The sequence below is a fragment of the Bos indicus genome, chromosome 10 (genome assembly GCF_029378745.1).
Source record: "Bos indicus isolate NIAB-ARS_2022 breed Sahiwal x Tharparkar chromosome 10, NIAB-ARS_B.indTharparkar_mat_pri_1.0, whole genome shotgun sequence".
Classification (NCBI taxonomy): domain Eukaryota; kingdom Metazoa; phylum Chordata; class Mammalia; order Artiodactyla; family Bovidae; genus Bos; species Bos indicus.
Genome location: NC_091769.1, coordinates 67,844,744 through 67,869,686, shown reverse-complemented (window position 1 = coordinate 67,869,686; position 24,943 = coordinate 67,844,744). Strand labels below are relative to the sequence as shown.

The following is a 24,943-nucleotide window of genomic DNA, read 5'->3' as shown; positions in this document are numbered from 1 at the left end:
TAATTCAGGCATGGGTGGAGGTGGGAAAGCACTAGAAACCATAATAACAGTATCTACTTCATTAAGGCAGTAAATGCTACAGTCAACCACACTTTTTTCTATTTATAATAAAATCTTAAATTTAATGAAAAAAGAACATCATATAAATTCATTAAACGTGGGTAACTAAAAGCTATGGGAAAAATATTACACGTTACAGCAAAAACTCTTGTTACTGAATAATCACAGGTAAAACAAATATACAATATGCTTTACATTCAGCTCTTCCTCTTTTGTGGCCACCTGAATAAGTCCAGTTTCGAGTAATTCTTCTACAGTCTTCAACTTCTCATCTTTCTCTTGAATGCTGAAATAATAAATTTAAAACACATGTATGAACTCTATTTCAAGGAAAATGACATGATTTCTAAATAAATATTTGACATGGATTAACTCTTATGCCCATCGTTCTTTATAAACTTTCAATTCTACAAAGGTTTCTGATGATCTTCAATCCTGGTCCAAGGGTTCTTCCTCTTTACCAATAAGTAAAATGTATTCAAGTAATGCATGCTTACACGCTAGCCTAAACAAGTAAATCATGGTCATACATGACTCTCACAAACCTAATGGAATGCCAAAGCAATCAACAGTACATCACTCTCTTCCCTTTATGAAGTACAAAGAAAATTTTAAGAATTTACAGTAATATAGTTAATCATTCTGTTATCTCAGACTTGGTAGAAATGAGTCATTAAAATATTAAAAATAATTTTAATCTCTTACCATCTTTCCATTTGTTCCAAAACATCTTTATTAGGCTAAAACAAAATCACCAAAAAAAAAAAAAAGATACTTTTACCAAGTTTGCATGAAATAAAACTACTTTATAAATAGAACTCTATGAAAATTGTTTAGTATTAAATAGATCCAAAATTTAGGAAGATGATCCGTAAAGACTGCTAATAGTTAAAGAATTTTTTCATTCAGAAAACACAAGAGACAAGGCTACACAAAAGACAAAGATGAAGTATAAAATGGGCTGGAAATGCCCAAACTTACCCTTGTGAGTAAGTTTTTAATTACCATAAAAGAAAATCTTAAGGGTAAGAAGAGAATTTGCTTCTCCTTTACATTAATTCTTCAAATCTAAAATTCCAAGGCTCTAAGGCCTTGTAGGCCAAGAAAGAGGCTTTGCTCTTTTTCATTTTTGTTTTTCACCTAAGGTATAAGGCAAGTGTACAAAACCTATGTTCAATTCAATGAATTTTTAACATGCAGATTTCACATAACCACCACCTAAGTCAATATACAGAATGTTTTAAAACTATCAAGTGCAGAAGAAACACAAACACATAGTCTCCTTGTTACGTTAAAACATGACATGTGAGCTGGTCCCCATCTTTGACCCATCTTCTAGTATTCCCCCTATACACACAAATTCTTCAATGTTATAATTTACTATGTGTCCAGAAGTGGGGCACCCCCTTCGAAGTCCTAGGCCTTCAGGCAGCTAAGTAACCTGACAAAACAGGTTCAGGGTCTTTTTCCCTTCAACATTCTCTTCTACCCCTTCTGTTCCCTACCTGCTTTCTCCTAATACTACTAGGTTTGTAATTTTTTCCCATTTTACTAAAACCATTATTACAACCATTTTTCACAAATACTATTAATTTTTTCCATTACCAAATCCTAGTCCTAAGATTTCATTTATTAAATATTTCTAAAAATTAACTATGTTTTATTCAATACCTTAGGTTAAGTTTCCAGCTTTACACATCTCAAATATCATAATACCCTGCCTCTAGTTCACAAGGATTATATTGTGAGGGGTACAGGAGAACTTCTCAATGGGAAAAAAAACTTTCCTACCACTAGAAAGGAAAGAGGTGTCAAAAATATATTAAATCATGATTATAAACTGAAAAATAAATCATGCAATAAGTTTATAAACCTTTCATCAAGATGACTTTTGTCCATCTTTATTTTTCATGAATCCCATCTCACATAAAAACAATATAAAATTTGCGACCATGCATGATGGCAGATGTTAACTAGACTTATTGTGATCATTTAACAGTAATACAAATATCAAATTATTATGTTATACACCTGAAATTAATGTCAATTGTAACTCAATTTTAAAAAGATACTATTAAGTCTTAGTTATATGAAGCTTAATCAATTAGTTGTATTACACTTTTAGTACTGCATACTTCACTACCACATAAATTCAAACACCTCATGGATACCATTATGATTCATCTAACATACCAGACAAAATGCTTATTCATTCTTTCAACATCCTTCAGCAGCACAGCCACATAATAGATCAAGCTCATGGTCCTTACACAGCTTTCATGATTAGGCCCTAGCAAGCTTGTCTCTTCTTACACCTCCACAATATGCCCTGAATATGCCAATTTTCCACACACTGCCATGACTTTTAATACTGTACTCCCTTAGCCTGGATTTCCCCTTACTCAGCAAATTCTTGGCTTTTTTCAAAATCAGGTTTAATTGTCCCCTCTCTGTGGTGCCTCTTCATCCTTATTCTCCTTCAGATAGAATTCTCTCTTCATCTAAACCTAGCCACATTTTAAGAATTTTTGGAAAAAAAGAAGAATTTCATTCATCACAATTTTCTATGTATACATCTATCTCCACCCATATTATCAAAGGCAGGAATCAAGCCTTATTCATCTCTATAGCCTTAGCATTGTAGCACAGTACCTAGCATACTCTAGGTAAAAATTTAGTGGACTGGATATCCTTTAACAAGGTTACAGTTTAAGTACTCTTTGTCAATTGCTCAATGAATATTCAATTGTATTAAATTGACCCAATTCAGTATCAATCCAGTATTTTAACTTTATATATTATTAATCTAATCCAACCCAATTTCCTCCTCCCTGGATGATCTTCTAAATTACATCTTATACAGTAATGAAATTTTCTTCAATAAAATACAACAAGGCTGCAGGGCAAAAGAGAAAAAAATATTCTACTTCTACCATCTTTACTTAATAATCTTGTTGTATGTGTGTGTGTGAGTTGCTCACACATGTCTGAGTCTTTGTGACACCATGGACTGTAGCCCACCAAGCTCCACTGAATCTGACAAAAGTATTAGAATAAAAATAAAAAGTCATCCTGTTCCTTTGTTCCAACCATCTCATCCTCTGTAATCCCATTCTCCACCTGCCTTCAATCTTTCCCAGCATCAGGGTCTTTTCCATGATGCTCATGATGCTCAAAAAAAAAAAGACAGCTCAGGATATTCCCCACCCAAAAAAAGTTTTGTTTTATTCTGAATAAATGAGATCTTAGTGACTGATTTATTTGTGTGCTCTATTCACAAGATTGGGGGACTTCCCTGGTGGCTCAGATGGTAAAGCGTCTGTCTACAATGCAGGAAACCTGGGTTCGATCCCTGGGTCAGGAAGATCCCCTGGAGAAGGAAATGGCAATCCACTCCAGTACTATTGCCTCGAAAATCCCATGGACAGAGGAGCCTGGTAGGCTACAGTCCATAAGTCTTTTCTTCTTTAGTTTATATGCAGGTTACCTTACCTGGTATTTGTTATCTTTCTGCTTCCCACACCTAAAGAAACAACAACTTGGTACCATTGTTGGTTTCTGCTTCAATAAGCTCAACCTTTTCCTCCAGGATAAAAATCCATGGGGCAAAGGGACTGAAATTTTTTTATAACTAAACTGCTCATCTCTCAACTGTCACTTGGAATTCTGACTGCTGGGTAGGAAGGGGTTAAAGAAGTGTGGAAATGAAAAAAATTAAATTACGCTAATCTTTTATCTCTTCTTTTACTAGCACTGACAATAAAAATGACCAGAGGGAAAAACCAAACGGCTGGCTCTCTGGTCTGCCAAGATAAGACAGAAGTCATAATAACAACCAAAAATACAACATCACAGTCATATGCTTTTTTATTATTCAGCTGCTCAGTCGTGTCCAACTCTTAGCAACCCCATGGACTGCAGCACACTAAGCTTCCCTGTCCTTCACCATCTCCCAGAGCTTGCTCAAATTCATGTCCATCAAGCGCTGTTGCCATCCAACCATCTCATCCTCTGTCGTCCCACTCTCCTCCTGCCTTCAATCTTTCCCAGCATCAGGGTCTTTTCCAATGAGTCAACCCTTCGCATGAGGTGGCCAAAGTATTGGAGTTTCAGCTTCAGCGTCATTCCCTCCAAAGAACTCTCAGGGCTGATCTTCAGAATAGACTGGTTGGATCTCCTTGCAGTCCAAGGGACTCTCAGGAGTCTTCTCCAAAACTATAGTTCAAAAGCATCAATTCTTCAGTGCTCAGCTTTCTTTATGGTCCAACTCTCACATTCATACATGACTCCTGGAAAAACTGTAGCTTTGACTATACGAACCTTTGTCAGCAAAGTAATGTCTCTGCTTTTTAATACTCTGTGTATGTTTGTCATTGCTTTTCTTCCAAGGAGAAAGCATCTTTTAATTTCATGGCTGCAGTCACCATCTGCAGTGATTTTAGAGCCCAAGAAATCAAATCTCTTACTGTTTCCATTGTTTCCCCATCTATTTGCGATGAAGTGATGGAACCAGATGCCATGATCTTACTTTTTTGAATGCTGAGTTTTAAGCCAGCTTTTTCAATCTTCTCTTTCACCTTCATCAAGAGGGTTTTTAGTTCTTCTTCGCTTTCTGCCATAAGGTGGTATTATCTGCATTATCTGAGGTTATTGATATTTCTCTCAGCAATCTTGATTCCAGCTTGTGCTTCATCCAGCCCGGCATTTCGCATGGTTTACACTCTGCAAATACGTTAAATAAGCAGGGTGACAATATACATCCTTGATGTACTCCTTTCCCAATTTTGAACCAGTCCGTTGTTCCATATCTGGTTCTAACTGTTGCTTCTTGACCTGAATACAGGTTTCACAGGAAGCAGGTAAGGTGGTCTGGTATTCTTATCTCTTGAAGAATTTTCCACAGTTTGTTGTGATCCACACAGTCAAAGGCTTTGGCATAGTCAATGAAGCAAAATGAGATGTTCTTATGGAATTCTCTTGTTTTTTCTATGATCCAACAGATCCCAGCAATTTGATTTCTGGTTCCTCTGCCTTTTCTAAATCCAGCTTAAACATCTGGAAGTTCTTGGTTCATGTACTGTTAAAGCCTAGCTTGGAGGATTTTGAGCATTGCATATGCTTTCTAGACTATTCTTTTTTTTTAATTTAAAGAGTTTTCAGAACAAGAGAAAAAATTCTAAAAATTAGTCAAAGAGCAAATCTTAAAAAATGAGTTTCCCTTGTTATCAAACAGTTCTTTTAGATAAATTTTAAAATGTGGCTATGGAATTCTCTTCTTTGGACTGTTCTTCATAAAACTCATCTTCACTCAAAAAAAAAAAAAAAAAACCCATCTCATGCTCAGTGTTACTTAACAGAATATCTAAAAATACACAGAAGCTTTATAGATGGAAGCCTGACCCAATAAGAAAATTAGATAAACAAGATCCTATTGTATAGCACAGGGAACTATATTCAATACCATGTAATAAACTACAATGAAAAAATGTAAAGAATATATATATGTATAACTGAATCACTTTTATGTACACCAGAAACTTAAACAAGTCTAAATCAGCTATACTTCAATAAAAAGTATTTTAATAAAATACAATTCAAACCCCCCCAAAAAAAAAGAAATTGGGATTTTAAAAAATATTAACTCCACACATATGATAAGGAATTTTATGTAAGATGTTAGAATGGCAGTTCTTAGGGTATCAGGTTATCTTAAGGGAAAAAAAATTAAGGTTAATGGTTTTACTCTTATCTACTGATGAAGAGTATCATTTTAAACACAGAATAAAACTAAAAAGAAAAGATCCAGGTACTCTGTTGAAACCTAAGTAAGAATCACCAGCACCTTTAATACTGGAATTCTAGGGCAGATTGAAGCGGAGAAGGCAATGGCACCCCACTCCAGTACTCTTGCCTGGAAAATCTCATGGTCGGAGGAGCCTGGTAGGCTGCAGTCCATGGGGTCGCTAAGAGTCAGACACGACTGAGCAACTTCACTTTCACTTTTCACTTTCATGCAGTGGAGAAGGAAATGGCAACCCGCACCAGTGTTCTTGCCTGGAGAATCCCAGGGACAGGGGAGCCTGGTGGGCTGCCATCTATGGAGTCGCACAGAGTTGGACATGATTGAAGGAACTTAGCAGCAGCAGGGCAGACTGAAGAGTTTCTAAGTATTTATTTTACCTCCCATAAAATTAATTTTAGAAAGTTTAAAACTTTACATATTAAAATAGATGTTTCAGAATCTCTGACAACCAATTCAAAAAAAGAATTACATTCTGCTTTTCTGAATAAGAATTAAGACAACCAAAAAATATCTATCATATTTTATCTAATCCAAGTCACCAATGCTATATTTCACAACTGGGAGAATAACACTACATAACACTAAAAATCAAAGATGCCTTCAATTAAACTGTAACCAGAGACTAAGATACATCCACTCTTCGGGTGATAAACTGAGAAGGAGGAAAAAATCTTAAACTGATGAAATACTACATTTGTTAAAAGCCATACCACAACAAAAGGAAACAGGAGTAAGATTTAAGAATAAAAATGAAATACCAATTGAGCATTACATTGGCATGAAGTTACATCCCTGCACTAAACATTATTCATTCAACATTTTCTCTTCCATTACCTTTAGTTGGAAAGGATACAGCATAACGTAATAAAGCATATGCAAAGCACTTAACATCATATTTAGTAGGGAAGGAAAATAAGAAATAATGGATTAATTCCCGACAAGCAAGTGGATGTTAACAAAATACTTCTAAGATACTTCCACAGCATTTGGCACAGCCACTTACACCAATTCAACACCTGCATAGATGTGAATTTTTTTTTTTAATTGTTATTATACCAGACTATATTAGGGTGGTAGCATTATGCATAATTTTTGTCTTTTTTACAAACTTTGGTGTTAAAATGTTATACTACTTTTGTACTTATACAAATGTGAATTTTAAAAAGAAAGCAGGCATCTGCTAAAGGAAGTGCTATTATTACATTTCAGCTTCTAATAAAATGTGTCCAAATTTAACAGTAATAGAGAAACATGCAAGGCTTCTATTTTAATGTGTCATATAATATGACGTGTTTCTAGAATACTTTTAAAAACCAGAATTTGAAGAATTATATTTAGAAGAGTATGAATGCAACTCTTAAGAACAGCCATAGAACAGACATCACCTGGGGCGCGAGTTTATGGAGCCATGCTTATTCAGGCTGCTATAGTTTTGATGGCTTGCTATAAATACAAAAAGAAGTATCACGGCAGAAGCAGGTGGAGATGAGATGGGAAAAATAAATATTCTAAAGGAAAGGAATTAAGGCTTAAGATGTCTGCTATACACAAAGCACTAGGCTACTCAACTATATATAAACTCCCCCATTTAATTCTAACAAGCTTAGAATGTAAATAAAATCTCAGTGTAAAAGACTTGGAATGAGAGGCCTTAGAAAAATTAAACAATTTGATCATCACTGCTTTTAAGTGCTGGTACTGGTTTCAAGGTCTTCCCATGTGGCTCAGCAGTCAAGAATCCTCCTGCCAATGCAGGAGACTCGAATTTGATCCTGAGCCAGGAAGATGCCCTGCAGAAGGAAATGGCAGCCCACTCCAGTATTCTTGCCCGGGATACCCATGAACAGAGGAGCCTGACAGGCTACACACAGTCCAGGGGGTCACAAAAAGAATCGGTCTCGACTTTGCAACTGAACAACAACAAAGTAGGTTTCAAACAGTCTCTTTTTAAGAATCCACACTGTTTGAGAGGCAAAAACTGAAGCTCCCAAAGACCAAGGATTATTATCCTGAGAGCTAAATGTATCAAACTGATTTAAGGAAATTATTTTTATGCATCCTATTAAACTTTTTCTTTTAGTGTGGGGGTGGTGTTTATAAACAGGTTCATATTAGCTTCTTCTAAGGAAAAAAATGTTAATTTTCCTCAATTTAGATACTTGACTAGCACAAGATGACTAGAAATGCAATTAAAAGACATATCTACATTTAAACGAAATTCCTAAAAATGAATTAGTTGATTACTATTTAAGAAGAACCGTACCTTGTTATACATTGGATATTTCTAACTTGTAATTCATGAAAAGCCGTACCTGTTCAGAAACAAGAGTCTGTAGCTTCTGAACTTCTAATTGTAATGCTTTGTTTTGGTCACTTAGAATCTAAAAGAAAGAATCTCAATTTACTGCTTTATTAGGAAAAATTAACAAAGCAACCATTTGAGTAAGTTTTTAAAAAATCAAAGCCGTATAATTACTATAAGCACTTATAAAGTGAGAGATGAATTATATACTGACCTAAGAATGCAAATCTCATGGTGGCTTCATTTTTCGGTTTCAATGAATCTATTTCCAGGGTATAGGAATACAGTAATGGTATAAAGTACATGTATGATGATATCTAAAAAGTAGTCTAATTCAGTCATGTGGTTTATCCCAAATGTTTTAACACTGGGCTTAGAACCCTTTCATGTGTATTTCAAAAAGTTTAACAATTTGTCCCAATGAATTCTGGGAAACCCTGCTTTCATAAGAGAGTACTTACAGGATTACTATTAAGCAAAAAAAAAAAAAAAAAAACACAAACTAAAAAAAAAAAAGCAAATCTTACTGCATGCAGAGATGTACCCATGCAATCAGAATACTTTACAATAATACTCAAGATATCTGGCCATGAACAGAAACTAATACTACATCAGCAACAGAGGCAAATAAAAACATGTCAAACTATCAACTAAAAATGTAGAGAAAAGGTTGGGGCAAAACAAATATCAAGTCTATTATAAAAACAAATTAGTCAAAATAATAGATTAAGTCCCCAAGTAAACTATAGAAATACTTTTTCAGAGTGATTATATATAAAAAGTAGTTATTTCTACATTCACTTCAACTAAAAATTATACAAGGTTGTTCAAAGAAAGCTGAGTTGACAAGTTTAATTACACACCTTAAATTCTTCCATTTTGTTTGAAATTTCACACTGTAGCTGCTCTTCAAGCAATCGTATTTTATCATCCTTAACATGAATACTGTAAGAAAAAAAAATACTTCATACATTCAGAAAGCTTATATAAATTATGTACACAACTATTGGTTATTAGCAGTAATATTTTCTTCAATTCCACTTCAACATAAGTGTATGAATGGCCTAAAGTACAGCAATACTTTAATCACCTTTTCTGCATCTTCTCCAGTTCATGTGCAGCAGCAGCCTATATTGGGAATGAGATGAGAATTCTATTATTTCTCAGGAAGCACTCAAACCTATTCTTTTACTTAATTTTACTTATTAAAGTTATATTTTATATACAGTAAATATTAATAGTAAAATGAATAGCATACATTACTGTAATAATTTTTGCTGTCTAGTATTTTTTCTCACTGATCAACTTTTATCCTAGTAAAAGCTACATCCTTTTCTGCTTAAATGGTAGAAGGTGAAAACAAATCAGCACATGAGTGCTATAATCAAGTCCTCCAATAATTCCCTGACAGCTCAGTGGGTAAAGAATATGCCTGCAATGCAGGAGAACCTGGTTCAATTCCTGGGTTGGGAAGATCCACTGGAGAAGGGAAAAGATACCTACTCCAGTATTCCTGGGCTTCCCTTCTGTGGCTTAGCTGGTAAAGAATCCACCTGCAATGCAGGAGACCTGACTTCGATCCCTGGGTTGGGAAAATCCCCTGGAGAAGGGAAAAGATATCCACTCTAGTATTCTGGCCTGGAGAATTCCATGGACTGTATAGGCCATGGGCTCGCAAAGAATTGGACATGACTGAGTGACTTTCACTTCACTCACCAATAACTCAAAAGTGATCAATTTCTTTGGACCAAATATTAATTTCAACATGAATACAGAAACATTCAGGTGAGTTGTGAGGGTCATGGTCAAACAGAAGAGGCTTTTAACAACACATCACGCAGCCAAACACAGGTAACCATTATACTTATTATCTACATGGATAAAACTAGGGCTTGTGATACCAATGAAAATAAGTATAAACAAACTGTAATTCTAAGGTAAATGCTTAAAAGCAATAAAGATATACCTGTTCATTTGCCAGGGCCTGTAATTTTTGCACTTCAGCTTTTAATAAGAAATTCATATTCTGTATGTCCTAGAACAAAAGGAAAAATAATATTAGAATTATTTAATATAAAATTAGATTTGAAGTTGTGTAATGTCTCTTTTCTACCTAAGCAAAGGTCTCAAAGCATAAATCTCAAATTACCACTTCCTATCAGAAAGAAAACTATCAAGTCCTGTTATTTAACATATTTCCCAAATTATCGTGAATAATATCACGTGAGAAAAGGCCTTTGAACTTCTCCTCTTAGAGGGCTAAAGAGGATTTTGTAGTTTCGAAAAGAGACAATTTCCAAATGAATTCTAGAGTATTTTCCAGGCTTCACAGACATTTGTACTGATGACAAGATCAGGATAATTCAATGCCTATGAAGTATTGCAGCCATTTTTAAGAAGTACTGTACCTTAAGTTCCTCCTCTTTACTTGCTAAATGATCATGCTCATTTGCTAAAGAATCTTCAGTCTGTTTTATCTGCTTATCCTTTTCTGCAATCCTTTAAAAGGAAATAGATTTGTACAGTCAATAAACATTTAGAAGTTAAGTCACAAAGGATTAGAAGCCTCAAGTATGATCAACCTTACTTGAGTAAATTTCATATAACTGTATCTTCAATCTCTATAGACCCTTTCAGTTAGTAGTTAACTGTCACATGCATTACTACAACTTCATAAAATACATACCCCTATTTTAAAACTTGAGGTCAAAGAAGTTAATAATTTAACCTCACAAGCCTGGTAATGTCAAAAGCATTTTTCAGGTCTTCTGAACTTACGTGATCCATGTGTATACAAATTATACAATACATAACAAAAAAAGAATTTTATTTTTGGCATATCACCATATAGTTAGATTGTTGTTGTTCAATGGCTCAGTCATGTCCAACTCTTTGCGACCCCGTGGACTGCAGCAGGCCAGGCTTCCCTGTCCTTCACTATCTCTTGGAGTTTGCTCAAACTTAGGTCCACTGAGTCAATGATGCCATCCAACCACTCCATAGTTAGATAGAGAGTAGGTGTAACCACTTATTAGATACAAAAACTAACTTCCACTAATCTCAGATCACAGTGATCTCGTCCACATAACTGCTAATGCCTGCAGGAAAGAGTTCTTCCAACTCTTTTTATGACAAAGACATAAAAACACAGAATACACAATGCATAGGGGTAGAAGAGCTAAAGTTGTTCCAAATCTAGTTGAGAGTAATTTCTGAACAAGTTAGAACATAAAATCAATCATAAGTGTAGAATCTAACAGATATAAGTTAGTGATGACTAAGCAATTTTAAGAGAAATATAGAAGGCAGGCTTACACTTTATGTAATTCCTCTGCTAGAGCTGAAGCGGAGGTCTAAGAAAGAAAAACAGTGTCAACACAAAAGCCTTTAAGAGAAAGTTCAAAAGTTGTACAATAATCATCACAATAGGGCTTTAAAAATTAAAAGAAATAAATGTATATAAAATTAAGGAAGTAGCTGGCTCATGATGAATGTTCACTAAATAACAGCTATTATTCTGAAAGTAAATTTGATCAACAGCTTCCAGTATTAGGGAATTAGCATCATAAGACATTTCTAATGAAGTAAGTTGGCAGGCCTGAAAACTATTTAACTGACAAGCAACACGTACACAGGGAAAAAAAAAAAAAGCAGCAAAGGCTATTTTTCATTTATGAGCTTCTCCTTAATAAAAATTCCTAGTAATGAAATGATATCATTTATGATTAAGTTTAACAAGTCATTTAATAAAGCCCATGTTCATCTCTACTTTTCAAAGGTACTAAGTATTTAATTTCTGATAAATCTTCTAGAACTACCTCTCAGCTATAACTTAAGATCTCAATCCAATTTGAGTTAATAATTTACATACACACAAACATTCATAAACACACAAACACCTATGTAATTCTTTCTCAATTAATTTTACACAATAGTTCTACAAAGAAAACAATTAGGAAAAAAAACCTGTTTACAGTTTTGGGATTTTCAACTTGCCTGAACCTTAAAAATAAGCTTTTGATGTTAGAACTACTTTTCACACAGAAAAGTGACTTCTGTTCTATTATTTTTCCTACAAACAATTTTTAGAATTTTAAGTTGAAATACTGAAATTCACAGTATGTATATTACGGAAACAAGCTAACCAGTTAAGTATTTAAAAGTTTCTTCTCTTCTTAATGTTATACTATTTATATTCTAAAGCCTATGTATCTGTATCTATCTACCTACTTATCACGTTACACAACAATGATGCCAAAGAACAATAGGTTTAGTGAATATTTAATGAATACATTTAATATATAAACGGTTATTCTTGACACCGTTTGGCCAATTCCTCCTTTTTTGTGACAGGATGGTGGACATTTTTTTCTCTCCTACGGTTAAAAACTCTCTAACCCACCTTCCCATTAGTCAGATTTGGATTTCTTTCATACTGTTCTCTCACAGCACTAAACATAATTATCAGAGCACTTACCACTCAGGATCAGCCAGGTGATTCACTGACTAGTCACCCAACTACTAATCCAGTGCATGGCACTGCACAGGCACTCAAATTATTTACACAGCTAGGAAGTTACTAGTAATGACAAGCAATAAGAAAGCACCATTACCTGGGCTGCTATCTGGGAATGGAACTGTTGAATTTGAGCTTTCAACGCCTCATTCTGCTCCAAAATATCCTTTCAAAAACCAAAAAGGAGAGGGAAGAAGTGTGCTATTAAAAATGCCAATGTATATGAACAAAATGAGTTACAGATACATCTGTTTATCTTTTAAAGGTACTCAAGATTCCAAAGGGCTTCCCTGGTGGCTCAGAGGTTAAAGCGTCTGCCTGGAATGTGGTAGACCTGGGTTCGATCTCTGGGTGGGGAAGATCCCCTGGAGAAGGAAATGGCAACCCACTCCAATCCTCTTGCCTGGAGAATCCCATGGAGGGAGGAGCCTGGTAGGCTACAATCCATGGGGTAGCAAAGAGTGGGACAGGACCGAGCGACTTCACTTAAGATTCCAAAGGCACCATTTTAAATAACAATGATGAGGCATTCTATTCTCAGAGCTAATTTATAAAGCAGAAATTAAGAATACATTGTACTGTTCCTAATCTAATACAAAAAGCATTAGACTGTGGGTAAAGGTATCTTTGAGCACATATTCAGACCATATTGTGACAACTGCTCGAAGATTAAATTTAAATTTTTCATCCCCACTCCAAAATTAGGATAAAGAGGCTATCCTCTCTCTCCTACACAAGACACATCCAACCACTGCCCATCTTTATTATTTTTTAAAGAGGGAAAATTAGATACCTGAACTTGCATTTGTAGAGACTCTTCTTTGTTCACCCTTTTTTGCTCTGATTCCATTAACTGCATTAGTCTTTGCTCCAACTGTTGTTTTGATACCAAGGTATCTGTAAGCTTACTATGCAGACTCTGTACTTCATTTTCTTTGGCCACAAATTTACTCTGTAGATCTAACAAAACACTGCATTTTACAAAGGTTTCTTCCTTTGCCTGGTTACTGCTACTCATCTTGAGAGCAGGCTTACCTCCCCTGGAATATTCCCCTTTTGAATCTCTCTTGTGCTTTCCCACCTATATATGGCTCCCCTGAGCAGCCTATGCTTACCTTTTTTCACAGCACCTGCCACACTGTACTAATTCACCTCTTCTCCCAAAGAGTGAGCTTTTTGAGATCAGAGATTGCCTTTTCTCTATATCCAGAGCTGTGCCCAAGGCTTGACACAAAATACATAATTAATAAATGTGTTATCTGAACAGTACATGAATGTTTAAAACTGTATATCATTTCTTGAAAACATTCTTAATTTCCCCAAAGATGTTTTAGTAAGTTATTCAGTGAATTTCTTGTCAATTCCTTGTACTCTCATACCTGGAGAACAGACAAAGATGCTAAAAGCTGACAAATGTCCTGGTGTAAGATGAAATAATTAACACTTTTCTGCCTACTTCTATTCTTAGCAATAATCCCAAAACAAGAAAATGAGAAACAAAAACAGTCTTTGATGCAATTAGAAAATAAATAGAACTCCAAATGACAAGAAACTAAGATAAAACAAATGGAGAGATGATCACTGACTTGGCAAAGATGAGGAAGGGTAAAGTAAAAGCTCAAGAAAACAGAAACTCATGCGAGTTGCCTCCCCTATTCTATAAGACAAATAATTCTAAAACAGGGGAGGAAAAAACAAACAAATAAAAACATACCACACTACCACCAAGGACAGAGAGGCAAACAGAGAGAAAAACAATGTATATATGAGTGTGTTACATGGTTTTAAGAAAAGTTAAGATAATGTCACTTCTTTAACAAGACACTAATAATAGAATGGAACACAACTCAAGAAAAAACTCTTGAAAATTAAACATGTAATGGTAACATCCAGGATTAGAATCAGGAGAGCATATTTTTTACCATATTAGGAGAAGTTAAAACACCAAATTAATACCTTCAAAATTCTCTGGGGAAAACTATTTCCAACCTAGAACTCCACATCCAAACTACCCATTAAGCATTAAAGTAGAAAGACTAAAAACATTTTCAGATACTCAAAGCCTCAAGAAATATACCTTGAGGTATATTCTTATAGAGCAACTAAAAGATATACTATTAAATGAGGGAGGAAAGCTAAAAGATGGCAATGACATAGGATCCAGAAAACAGAGTAAACAGACTAAAGGAAGTCTCAGAAGACAGCTCAGCGTCAACCTAGAAAGCAACAAGTACTGGAGCAGAAAGAATGAGGACTCCAAAGGCATAGCCTCAGGAAAAACTGAGAGCTTCACCAGTATCTAACATGCTGAGAGGCTGGGGGAAGCAGAGAGGTTAAGGAGTTTAACCTTAGGTAAAATTTGAAACAATAAAACAAAGATCAAGCAAATTAAAAATATAAAGCAAGTTAAAAATATAAAGAAGGAACTTCCCTAGTGGTCCAGGGGTTAAGAATCCACCTTGCAATGCAGGGGATGCAAGGTCAATCCCTGGTGGGGAACTAAGATCCCACACAGCATACCACAGAGCAGCACAACTACCGAAGCCTGCACACCACAACTAGCGTGTGTATCGCAACAGAAAGAGCCCACATGATGCAAGGAAGGTCCCGCTGCACAACCAAGGCCCCAGGCAGCAAAATAAACAAATCATCATATATATATATATATATATATATAGCAATAATTAACTTCAGGAAATTAAAAACGTTGCTCAAGAACTGTACTTTTATTTATCTTGACTCAACATTGAGTTACACAGTCATACTACTGTTAAAATCTAATGCTTTGTTGATGAAATATAACATACTAATTTAAAATAAGCTAATATAGCTTAACATAACAACAAACTTCATATATATTTTTTAAAAGCCTTCAAATATCTTAGACATATCTAAATACTGAACCAAAGGGAAATGCCTAGGGGTAAAAAATATCAGAGGAAACCAAAGGTCTAACACAGGGCCAAAACTGTATGATCTACTCTTGTGTTTGGAACTGTACTTTACTATAGGCTCACCACCACTTTCATGGGAAGAAGGGGGACACAGATAAAACACACTATTACAAGCTCCATTATCTCCTAAATGAATTCATCAAATTAAGAATAGTGAAAGCCAGCATTACGTAGATAGTTTTCAGTCAGCTACTTGGAATGGTAATGCTCTCACCATTTTTCTCTTCACAATACAGGAATGAGTCCTTCTTAGAAAAAAAAAATTAAATAAAGAACTGATCATGGAATGAGAGAGAATAACCACAGAAATGGAACACACATAGATTCCTACTACCCTGTTTATGGACTATAATTTTATCTGCAACTTAATACCTCAGACAAAACCAGTAGAGACTTATTTTTAAAACCCTAAGAAATGTTAAAGAAATAAAAGTATTCAAAGTGTAAAAGCTATTTTTATTGAGCTATAACCAAAATGCCAATTTATACTTTCTTCACATATGGAGAAGGGCAGAAATTTTACCCAGAATTACATAGTAACTTTATATGAATATTTCTTCCCCTTACCTTGCTGAGCTGCTTCATGCTCTGCTGTCCTCTTCCTGATATAGCTCTGGACTTCTTCCCACCTCCTCTCAGCTTCTTGAAGTTGAACCTGGGGAAAGGATAAGTCAGCACAAACACAGGATTTCAATTTACAGAAAAAAAGCATCTTCTATCTTTACTGTTGTGCCATAAAACTGCTTCTTCCAACAACTAGTCACTAGTCTCCCACATTTTAATAACATAGGCAGATGTGCTCAGCCTGATAATATGCACAGATACTATCAGTCACAGCCATTCTACCTGCCAATATACAGGATTTACAGATTAGAGATTTCAGAAACTCCTTATTTGTGCTGGTGGATCAATATAGCTGCTGCTATGTATATATCTGACCCACTTAGCTATGATGAGCTTTCCAATAATCTTCCTTCAGGTGACAGGCTTTTCAAAAGACAGGATGATATCTTTATTGCTAAATTTTAGTAGGTTCCTAAAATTCTTATTTTGAGGTATAGCACAACACTTCAATTATGACTACAATATTTAATGTCATTAATCTACTTATCCATATCCATAGAGCACAAACATCATATTTAAGAATGTCATCAGCAAATATATTAGCAAGACAAATATTTAATAAAAGTTAGGACAACAATATCACTCTCCCACAGGGACCCATGAAAACTTCAAGAAAACAAAAAGTACGCTACTTTCTACATTCAATTATCCTCAGAGCCCTTTTAACCTCTACTGCCCTGGAGAAGACTCCTGAGAGTCCATTGGACTGCAAGGAGATCCAACCAGTCCATTCTAAAGGAGATCAGTCGTGGGTGTTCTTTGGAAGGAATGATGCTAAAGCCGAAACTCCAATACTTTGGCCACCTCATGCAAAGACTTGCTGCTGCTGCTGCTGCTGCTAAGTCGCTTCAGTCGTGTCCGACTGTGTGTGACCCCGTAGATGGCAGCCTACCAGGCTCCTCCATCCTTGGGATGTGAAGAGTTGACTCACTGGAAAAGACTATGATGCTGGGAGGGATTGGGGGCAGGAGGAGAAGGGGACGACAGAGGATGAGATGGCTGGAAGGCATCACCGACTCGATGGACGTGAGTTTGAGTGAACTCCAGGAGTTGGTGATGGACAGGGAGGCCTGGCATGCTGCGATTCATGGGGTCGCAAAGAGTCGGACACGACTGAGCGACTGAACTGAACTGAACTCTGGAATTGGTATTAAAGTATACCATCTATATTGATGACTTATGTAGGAATCTATCCAATACATTTAACTTACAGAAACTGAACTGTTCAACAAATCCTCTCCTCTGTACAAGGAGGAACAGACAATTCTACTCATCACTCTACTCAATATGCACAGGCTAAAATGTGCAAGAAAAATAAGTCCACTCCTCTCTCTCAGTCAGCCTAAGCAACCCCATGCATGTCTTCTCAGTATAAGCATCTAATGGCACCAAGTGCCACTCTGGTGTCTAAAGAAACTGTGTGATTTTTTTTTCTACTGTGGCTCAAGTGAAAGCAACTGGAGTATTACTTGGCCTCATGCTCACACAACAGAAAATCATCTATTCCAATGCTGAAATAAAAATAGGCTCTACTAACCTTACTTAGAGATCCAAGTTATTGATAAGTGATGCTGAAGGTGATTTTAACTACCTATCAAAAATTTGATTTTTGTCTTATACATGCAGACCCTCACCTCCACACATAAGGTAAAATTCTGTTTATGCCTGTCACTCAGCTAATATCAATTTTCATATCTTCAAATAGTCTTTAACTTCAAACTCAAGCCTGTATTCAATTCTTTCATTAGTGTAAATGTTTCTATACAGGCCCATTAAGCCTCAAACTACATTTCTCAAAAGCTATATACACTTTCAGGTCATTGGATTGAAAAGCCACATTATTTATGAAATGATAAATAAAGGTAATGTTTCACCTTCAACTGAGTAACTGCTTGCTCAGCATTCTTCTTTTGGACTTCCTCTTGCTGTAGCTTTCCTGTTTTCTCAGTCAGCTCACTTACCAACCTAGCATAATCCTGGCGCAGTTTGTTTAGTTCAGCAGACTGCCTGAAAACAGTTAACTGGATTAGGAACCTTCCATTATTACAAACACATGTAAATTACTAAAGAAAACATATGAGTTTTGCTGAGTTAGTGATTCCACTTACAGGTAAATGACAACAAATGCTCCAAGTGTATACTAATAAAGAATTTGGTTGAATATAATCTCTGAATCATTCTGATGACAATAATATAAACATTTAAGTTACCATAAAATAATCAAGAAAAATGGGTAACCACACACCATGAGCATGAATCACTCTCAAATCAGTGCTCTGAATCAACCAATCAGAATAGTTATTCTATGTAAGCATGCTGCTAGTCTTCTCTAGGACTGTTTCTCAAAGTATGGCACTGTGCATGCTTGCATGCTCAAGTATGGCTCAGACCAACTAAATCACTATCACAAGGAATGTGTCTTAACATGCAGATTCCAGGACTCTACCTCAGAGCCACTAAATCATACACTTACAAGGATAAGACTCAAGAATATGATTTGTAGCTAACATGCCAGATACTCTTCAGAATAATGAAGGTTGAGAACTGCTGTTACAGGAAATAGGTCTAAAACTTGCTAATTCAGCCTCTTAAATTTGTAAGTTATGGCACTGGTGGCACTAGTATTTACCATGCAGTTTACCTGAAGAGCTTCTTCAAAAGCAGGAGGATAGGTTTTGAAAATTTATTCATTTTAAAAACACGTGTAAAAAGCAAAAGTCTAACCAATTACTATCAAACACATTTTGGTGACTGAAGAAAACACTCTACCATTCAATGAAAATACTGTCATTTTATTAAAAGTAAAGCATTTGGGAACATACTTGCTTTCTAGTTGGTTTGTAGTGTTGCTGACAGCATCTCTCAGTATGCCATTTTCCTGCTTCAAGTGAGCTATCTCTGCCTCCATCTGCTCACGAACTTGTTGGAACTAAAATTATTTTACACACGTAAGATTTAGAAAACAATAACTGCCAGAGCTAACCTCAAAGAAAATTTATCATGATGAAAAGTAAAAAAGCATCAATAGCATAAAGTCTAGATATTCTTCTCAAATAAATATAAGCAAATTTAAAGGATACATTTTGATAGTGTCAAATACAAAGTAAATATAAGTTATCACAGCATTCAAGAAAGCAAGTAGAGGCTGGCTGCTATCATATGCAAAATAAATACCTAAGATGCTGTTTTAGAACTGAAAGATATTTTTAAAAATCTTTTCTACACAAGACTCATATAGAACTGAAACTGTACTGATCTAGAATATGTCAATTAAGTTAGCAATATTTTAATAAAAGGTTTTAGTAATCAAAAGTTTAAAGACTGAACATATGTTTGAAACATTTACATTAAGTTACAAATTGAGCCATATCCAAATAGATGGCAAATTCACTATATAAAAGTCTACCTGCTAAAATATCTGGCTTCTAGTTTTTTATTTCAGAATTATAGAATCAAAAGACAAAAAACACTGAAACTTATATTCTCACATCCTCACTTTAGTATGTGAAAAACTCTTAATAATTTTTAGTAAACCTATTCAATTAAGAGGAAAAAAAAGTATATGTTGCTAATTCTCAGAAAACTTATCATATATAAACCATATCTTGACCTCTGTAAGCAATCAAGTTCAAAAAAAGAAATAATCAATTCAAAACCCTTAACCTTCAATAAAAGATATTGCCACAACTATCCAACTACTTTTCAAATGAATGTAAGTCACAATTAAGAGGGGGAAAGATTACATGAGGTCAGGAAAAATCAGTTCTTTAATAATCTGGTTAATGGAAAAGAATATTTCAAAAGGCTGGGGGCTGGGAAGATGGAGGATTGAGCCAAATTAGAGCATCAAAGTAGTGGATGGGTTAAGAACCTGAAAAGAGATTCATTCACTTTTCATTATTAGTAGCATTTCCACAGAAAATACTACTGGAATTCTGATAACAGTAAAGAACTGTTCATTTTTCAGCAAACTACTAACGTGACCAAAGCAGTATTTTACAAATAAAAATCTTGTGCTAATTATATATTAGACTGGAAAAGAGACCTCTTAAGAATGCTATAACTGGGGCTCTGTAACAGCCTAGAGGGGAGGGAATGGATGGGAGGTGGGAGGAAGACTCAAGAGGGAGGGGACATATGTACATCTATGGTCAATTCATGTTGATGTATGACAGAAATCAAACCAATACTGTAAAGTAATCAATCAACTTAAAAAGTAAAAAATAAATTACCTTCTCTAAAAATAAAAGAGAATGTTGTAATAATGCTAGTAAGAAATAATAAACTAAGGTCGTATCTAAAAACTGAATGCAAGAAAAACTAGAAATAAAGCGATCAATGCAAAGAAATAGAGAAAAACAACAGAACAGGAAAGACTAGAGATCTCTTCAAGAAAATTAGAGATACCAAGGAAACATTTCATGCAAAGATGGGCTTGATAAAGGATAGAAATGGTATGGACCTAACAGAAGCAGAAGATACTAAGAAGAGGTGGCAAGAATACACAGAAGAACTATACAAAAAAGATCTTCACGACCCAGATAATCACGATGGTGTGATCACACACCTAGAGCCAGACATCCTGGAATGTGAAGTCAAGTGGGCCTTAGAAAGCATCACTACGAACAAAGCTAGTGGAGGTGATGGAATTCAAGTTGAGCTACTTCAAATCCTGAAAGATGATGCTGTGAAAGTGCTGCACTCACTATGCCAGCAAATTTGAAAAACTCAGCAGTGGCCACAGGACTGGAAAAGGACAGTTTTTATTCCAATCCCAAAGAAAGGCATTGCCAAAGAATGCTCAAACTACCGCACAATCGCACTCATCTCACACGCTAGTAAAGGAATGCTCAAAATTCTCCAAGCCAGGCTTTAGCAATACGTGAACCGTGAACTTCCAGATGTTCGAGCTGTTTTTGAAAAGGCAGAGGAAACAGAGATCAAATTGCCAACATCTGCTGGATCATGGAAAAAGCAAGAGAGTTCCAGAAAAACATCTATTTCTGCTTTATTGACTATGCCAAAGCCTTTGACTATGAGGATCACAATAAACTGTGGAAAATTCTGAAAGAGATGGGAATACCAGACCACCTGACCTGCCTCTAGAGAAACCTATATGGAGGTCAGGAAGCAACAGCTAGAACTGGACATGGAACAACAGACTGGTTCCAAATAGGAAAAAGAGTACGTCAAGGCTGTATATTGTCACCCTGCTTATTCAACTTATATGCAGAGTACATCATGAGAAATGCTGGGCTGGAAGAAGCACAAACTGGAATCAAGATTGCCGGGAGAAATATCAATAAGCTCAGATATGCAGATGACACCACCCTTATGGCAGAAAGTGAAGAGGAACTCAAAAGCCTCTTGATGAAAGTGAAAGAGGAGAGTGAAAAGGTTGGCTTAAAGCTCAACATTCAGAAACCGAAAATCATGGCATCTGGTCCCATCACTTCATGGGAAACAGATGGGGAAACAGTGGAAACAGTGTCAGACTTTATTTTTTTGGGCTCCAAAATCACTGCACATGGTGACTGCAGCCATGAAATTAAAAGACACTTACTCCTTGGAAGGAAAGTTATGACCAATATAGATAGCATATCCAAAAGCAGAGACATTACTTCGCCAACAAAGGTCTGTCTAGTCAAGGCTATGGTTTTTCCAGTGGTCATGTATGGATGTGAGAGTTGGACTGTGAAGAAAGCTGAGCGCCAAATAATTGATGCTTTTGAACTGTGGTGTTGGAGAAGACTCTTGAGAGTCCTTGGACTGCGAAGAGATCCAACCAGTCTATTCTGAAGGAGATCAGCCCTGGGATTTCTTTGGAGGGAATGATGCTAAAGCTGAAGCTCCAGTACTCTGGCCACCTCATGCGAAGGGTTGACTCATTGGAAAAGACTCTGATGCTGGGAGGGATTGGGGGCAGGAGGAGAAGGGGACGACAGAGGATGAGATGGCTGGACGGCATCACTGACTCGATGGACGTTGAGTCTGAGTGAACTCTGGGAGTTGGTGATAGACAGGGAGGCCTGGCGTGCTGCGATTCGTGGGGTTGTAAAGATTCAGACACGACTGAGAGACTGAACTGAACTGAACTGAAGATTTTAAAACAAACTGTAGATTGGGCAAAGGAGAGAGAATTCAAAGGATTCAAGCAGAATAATAATAATGCTTCACAACATTAGAAAATAAAAACAACTTGACCAAAATCAACAGTTAAATTTTACACACATGTTAATTTTGAGGTGACAAGCACTTTCAAACTGAAGCATCATCTGGCAATAGAAACAATTTCAAAAGAAATCATTGATCCACAAGGTTCACTTAAGTGGAGTATTTTAAGCCCACTTGACAAGCAAGCCAAACCATATTCTTCAATAGTCTTTTTATCAATAATAAAAATGATATTTCAATGGAAGGGGGGGTGAGGAAACAAAAAGAAAGAAAACAATGAAAAATCACTGGTCCAGACCTAAAGGAAATCATGAAAATGGATTAACACTGTAAAAATAGACAGTAAGCACTGAACCCTTTAAAATGTTGAAAGAAAACAGGCAAAAATAAGAACACAAAACTGAAGGTCACTTAAGCTAAAACCATTATCATTTTCCCTCTCTTCTCCACTGCATCACCAAGCCCTATCTACTACCTTTTTTTTTTTTATCAAATAAATGGCCTCATTATCAATGTCTTGACTTAAGGTTTTTGTTCTCTTACTTGGATTCTGGCAAAAGTCCTCCCACTATCCCTTGTTCCACTCTTCACATTGCTATCACTCTCATACTGTGTCTGAGTAATAATTTAAAATACTATAAACACATTGCTGGGTTGCTTAAACTCCTTCACTGGCCCACCAGTCTTCAGGTATGTTGTTCAGTTGCTAAGTCCTGTCCAGCTCTTAGCGAACCTGTGGACTGCAGCACACCAGGCTCCCCTGTCCTTCACTATGTCCTGGAGTTTGCTCAAATTCATGTCTGTTGACATGTCTTCAGGTATACAAGACCTTTATTTATTTCTCTAGATCTCTTCATTCCAGCCCTGAATGCCAAATACCACAACCATCACCATATTTCTCATAAGCTGTTATCTCTAGACAACCTATATCAAAAATACCTGGAGTGCACTCATTAAAAAGCTCAGTCCTGGGCCCCAAAAGAGACCTACTGAACCACCAATCTCTCGGGATGGGAAGGAATTTCACTGGGTAATAAGCCTTATACCCAGTGCCCATTCCTTCACTCTTTCCTAACAATGCCTAATTGTTTCCAAAGAATCAACAAAGTCTGTTTATCACTGCTAACAAGTCTTCCCTAACACTCCTTCTGTTCCCCACCTCTCATCTCCATTGTTCCAAAGCACCAGATGCTTACTTACCTCTATTGTAACAGAGTATTTACTTGTCAGCTTCCAGCCTACCCACCTAAAAAAGTTGCTTACTTAAGGAGAGGGAGCCAGTTTAATTAAACATTTATATCAAAGCCAGCACAGGGCACTTAAGTTTGCTAATAAAATGAATACAACTATTTAATTTTGTATTCAAAGAAATGTGGAATAAAATATTACATTCTAACTTTACTGTCACTTAACTTTTCAAAGAACAAAAATATACCTTCATCTGCATCTGTTGAGTCTCTTGATAACTGACATGCATTTTGTTTTGAAACACATTATGTTCCTTTTCTAACGTTCCAATCCGATCTTTCATCCTTGCTATAACCACACTGCTTCTTTCTTTTTCTGCCATCATTTCCTAGAAGAGTAAATCAGGAAAAAAAAATTACTTAAAAAAATAAGAACAAGATTTTACTAAGAAAACATATTTAACATCAGTAAAAAAAAAGATGTCAGCAAAACAATCATGAATTCTGAAATAAGTACTTGCTTAAAAACCAAGGTCAAAGGTTTAAAAAAAAATTGTCTTCTACATCTTACCTGCTCTTTATACCAGTTCCCTTCATAAAACACTTAGCTGCTCTGTTTACTCATATTTCAAATGTACTTTTGGTCTAACAGTTAATGAGCTGAATGTGGGATTAAATCCTACATGTAACTTGATTATAAAAAAGAACATTTTTAAAGCAAACCAGTTAATTCTTCATTATTTCCAGGTACCAGCTCTTTTCTGGAGTACAGAAAAGGCCCCCAGGAAAAAAAAAATCGTCAAGAAAAGTCTCTTTCCTATAGGAAGAGATAAGGATATGTTTATAGCAGAATAGGGAAAGTAAAACTCAGAAAGTTTTATTATCTTCCCAAGTCAAACATTAAAAGAGTGATTTTGTTTTGTGTTGCAAGTATTATGAACCCCTAGAAGAAATATTAATTACTAAAATGCAAGAAAGCCAAGCAACTTTAAAGTTACCTGCAGGTATGATCAGTCCATTTCCTCTGTTCTAAGAAACGGCTTGATAAACTTTAAGATATTCACTTAACTAAGAGCTGCCCATTAGCACGAGTTTATTTACATGTGCAAATTGTTTTATTGATGTACATAATACATTTAGGAAAAGCATACACAACACATCTTAAGTATATAACTCAATGAGTTACACAAAAGTAAACAGATTCTTTTTCTAATTTTAAAAATAATCAGAAAATTATAGTCTCTAACCTTATAGAAATACTTATTTTAGCAGTCATAATTGATTAATCTTAATCTGTTTTCCATTGACTTTTATTCACCTTAA

General features: G+C 35.7%; 1 protein-coding gene across 11 annotated transcripts in view; it reads right to left on the bottom strand.

Annotated features, from left to right (window-relative positions):
- The window catches only part of KTN1 (kinectin 1), a 112,796-nt gene that overhangs the window by 39,909 nt on the left and 47,944 nt on the right, over positions 1-24,943 (bottom strand). For all 11 annotated transcript variants that reach the window (XM_070797636.1, XM_070797639.1, XM_070797638.1 and 8 more), the window contains exons 7-20: positions 23,869-24,009; positions 19,082-19,188; positions 18,134-18,266; positions 16,203-16,290; positions 13,475-13,641; positions 12,779-12,847; positions 11,481-11,518; positions 10,574-10,664; positions 10,132-10,200; positions 9,256-9,293; positions 9,029-9,110; positions 8,176-8,244; positions 766-800; positions 256-346 (exon numbers count right to left, since the gene is read on the bottom strand). In XM_070797636.1, coding sequence (XP_070653737.1) covers positions 256-346; positions 766-800; positions 8,176-8,244; positions 9,029-9,110; positions 9,256-9,293; positions 10,132-10,200; positions 10,574-10,664; positions 11,481-11,518; positions 12,779-12,847; positions 13,475-13,641; positions 16,203-16,290; positions 18,134-18,266; positions 19,082-19,188; positions 23,869-24,009 — 1,218 coding nt within the window. The remainder of the gene's footprint in view (positions 1-255; positions 347-765; positions 801-8,175; positions 8,245-9,028; positions 9,111-9,255; positions 9,294-10,131; positions 10,201-10,573; positions 10,665-11,480; positions 11,519-12,778; positions 12,848-13,474; positions 13,642-16,202; positions 16,291-18,133; positions 18,267-19,081; positions 19,189-23,868; positions 24,010-24,943) is intronic.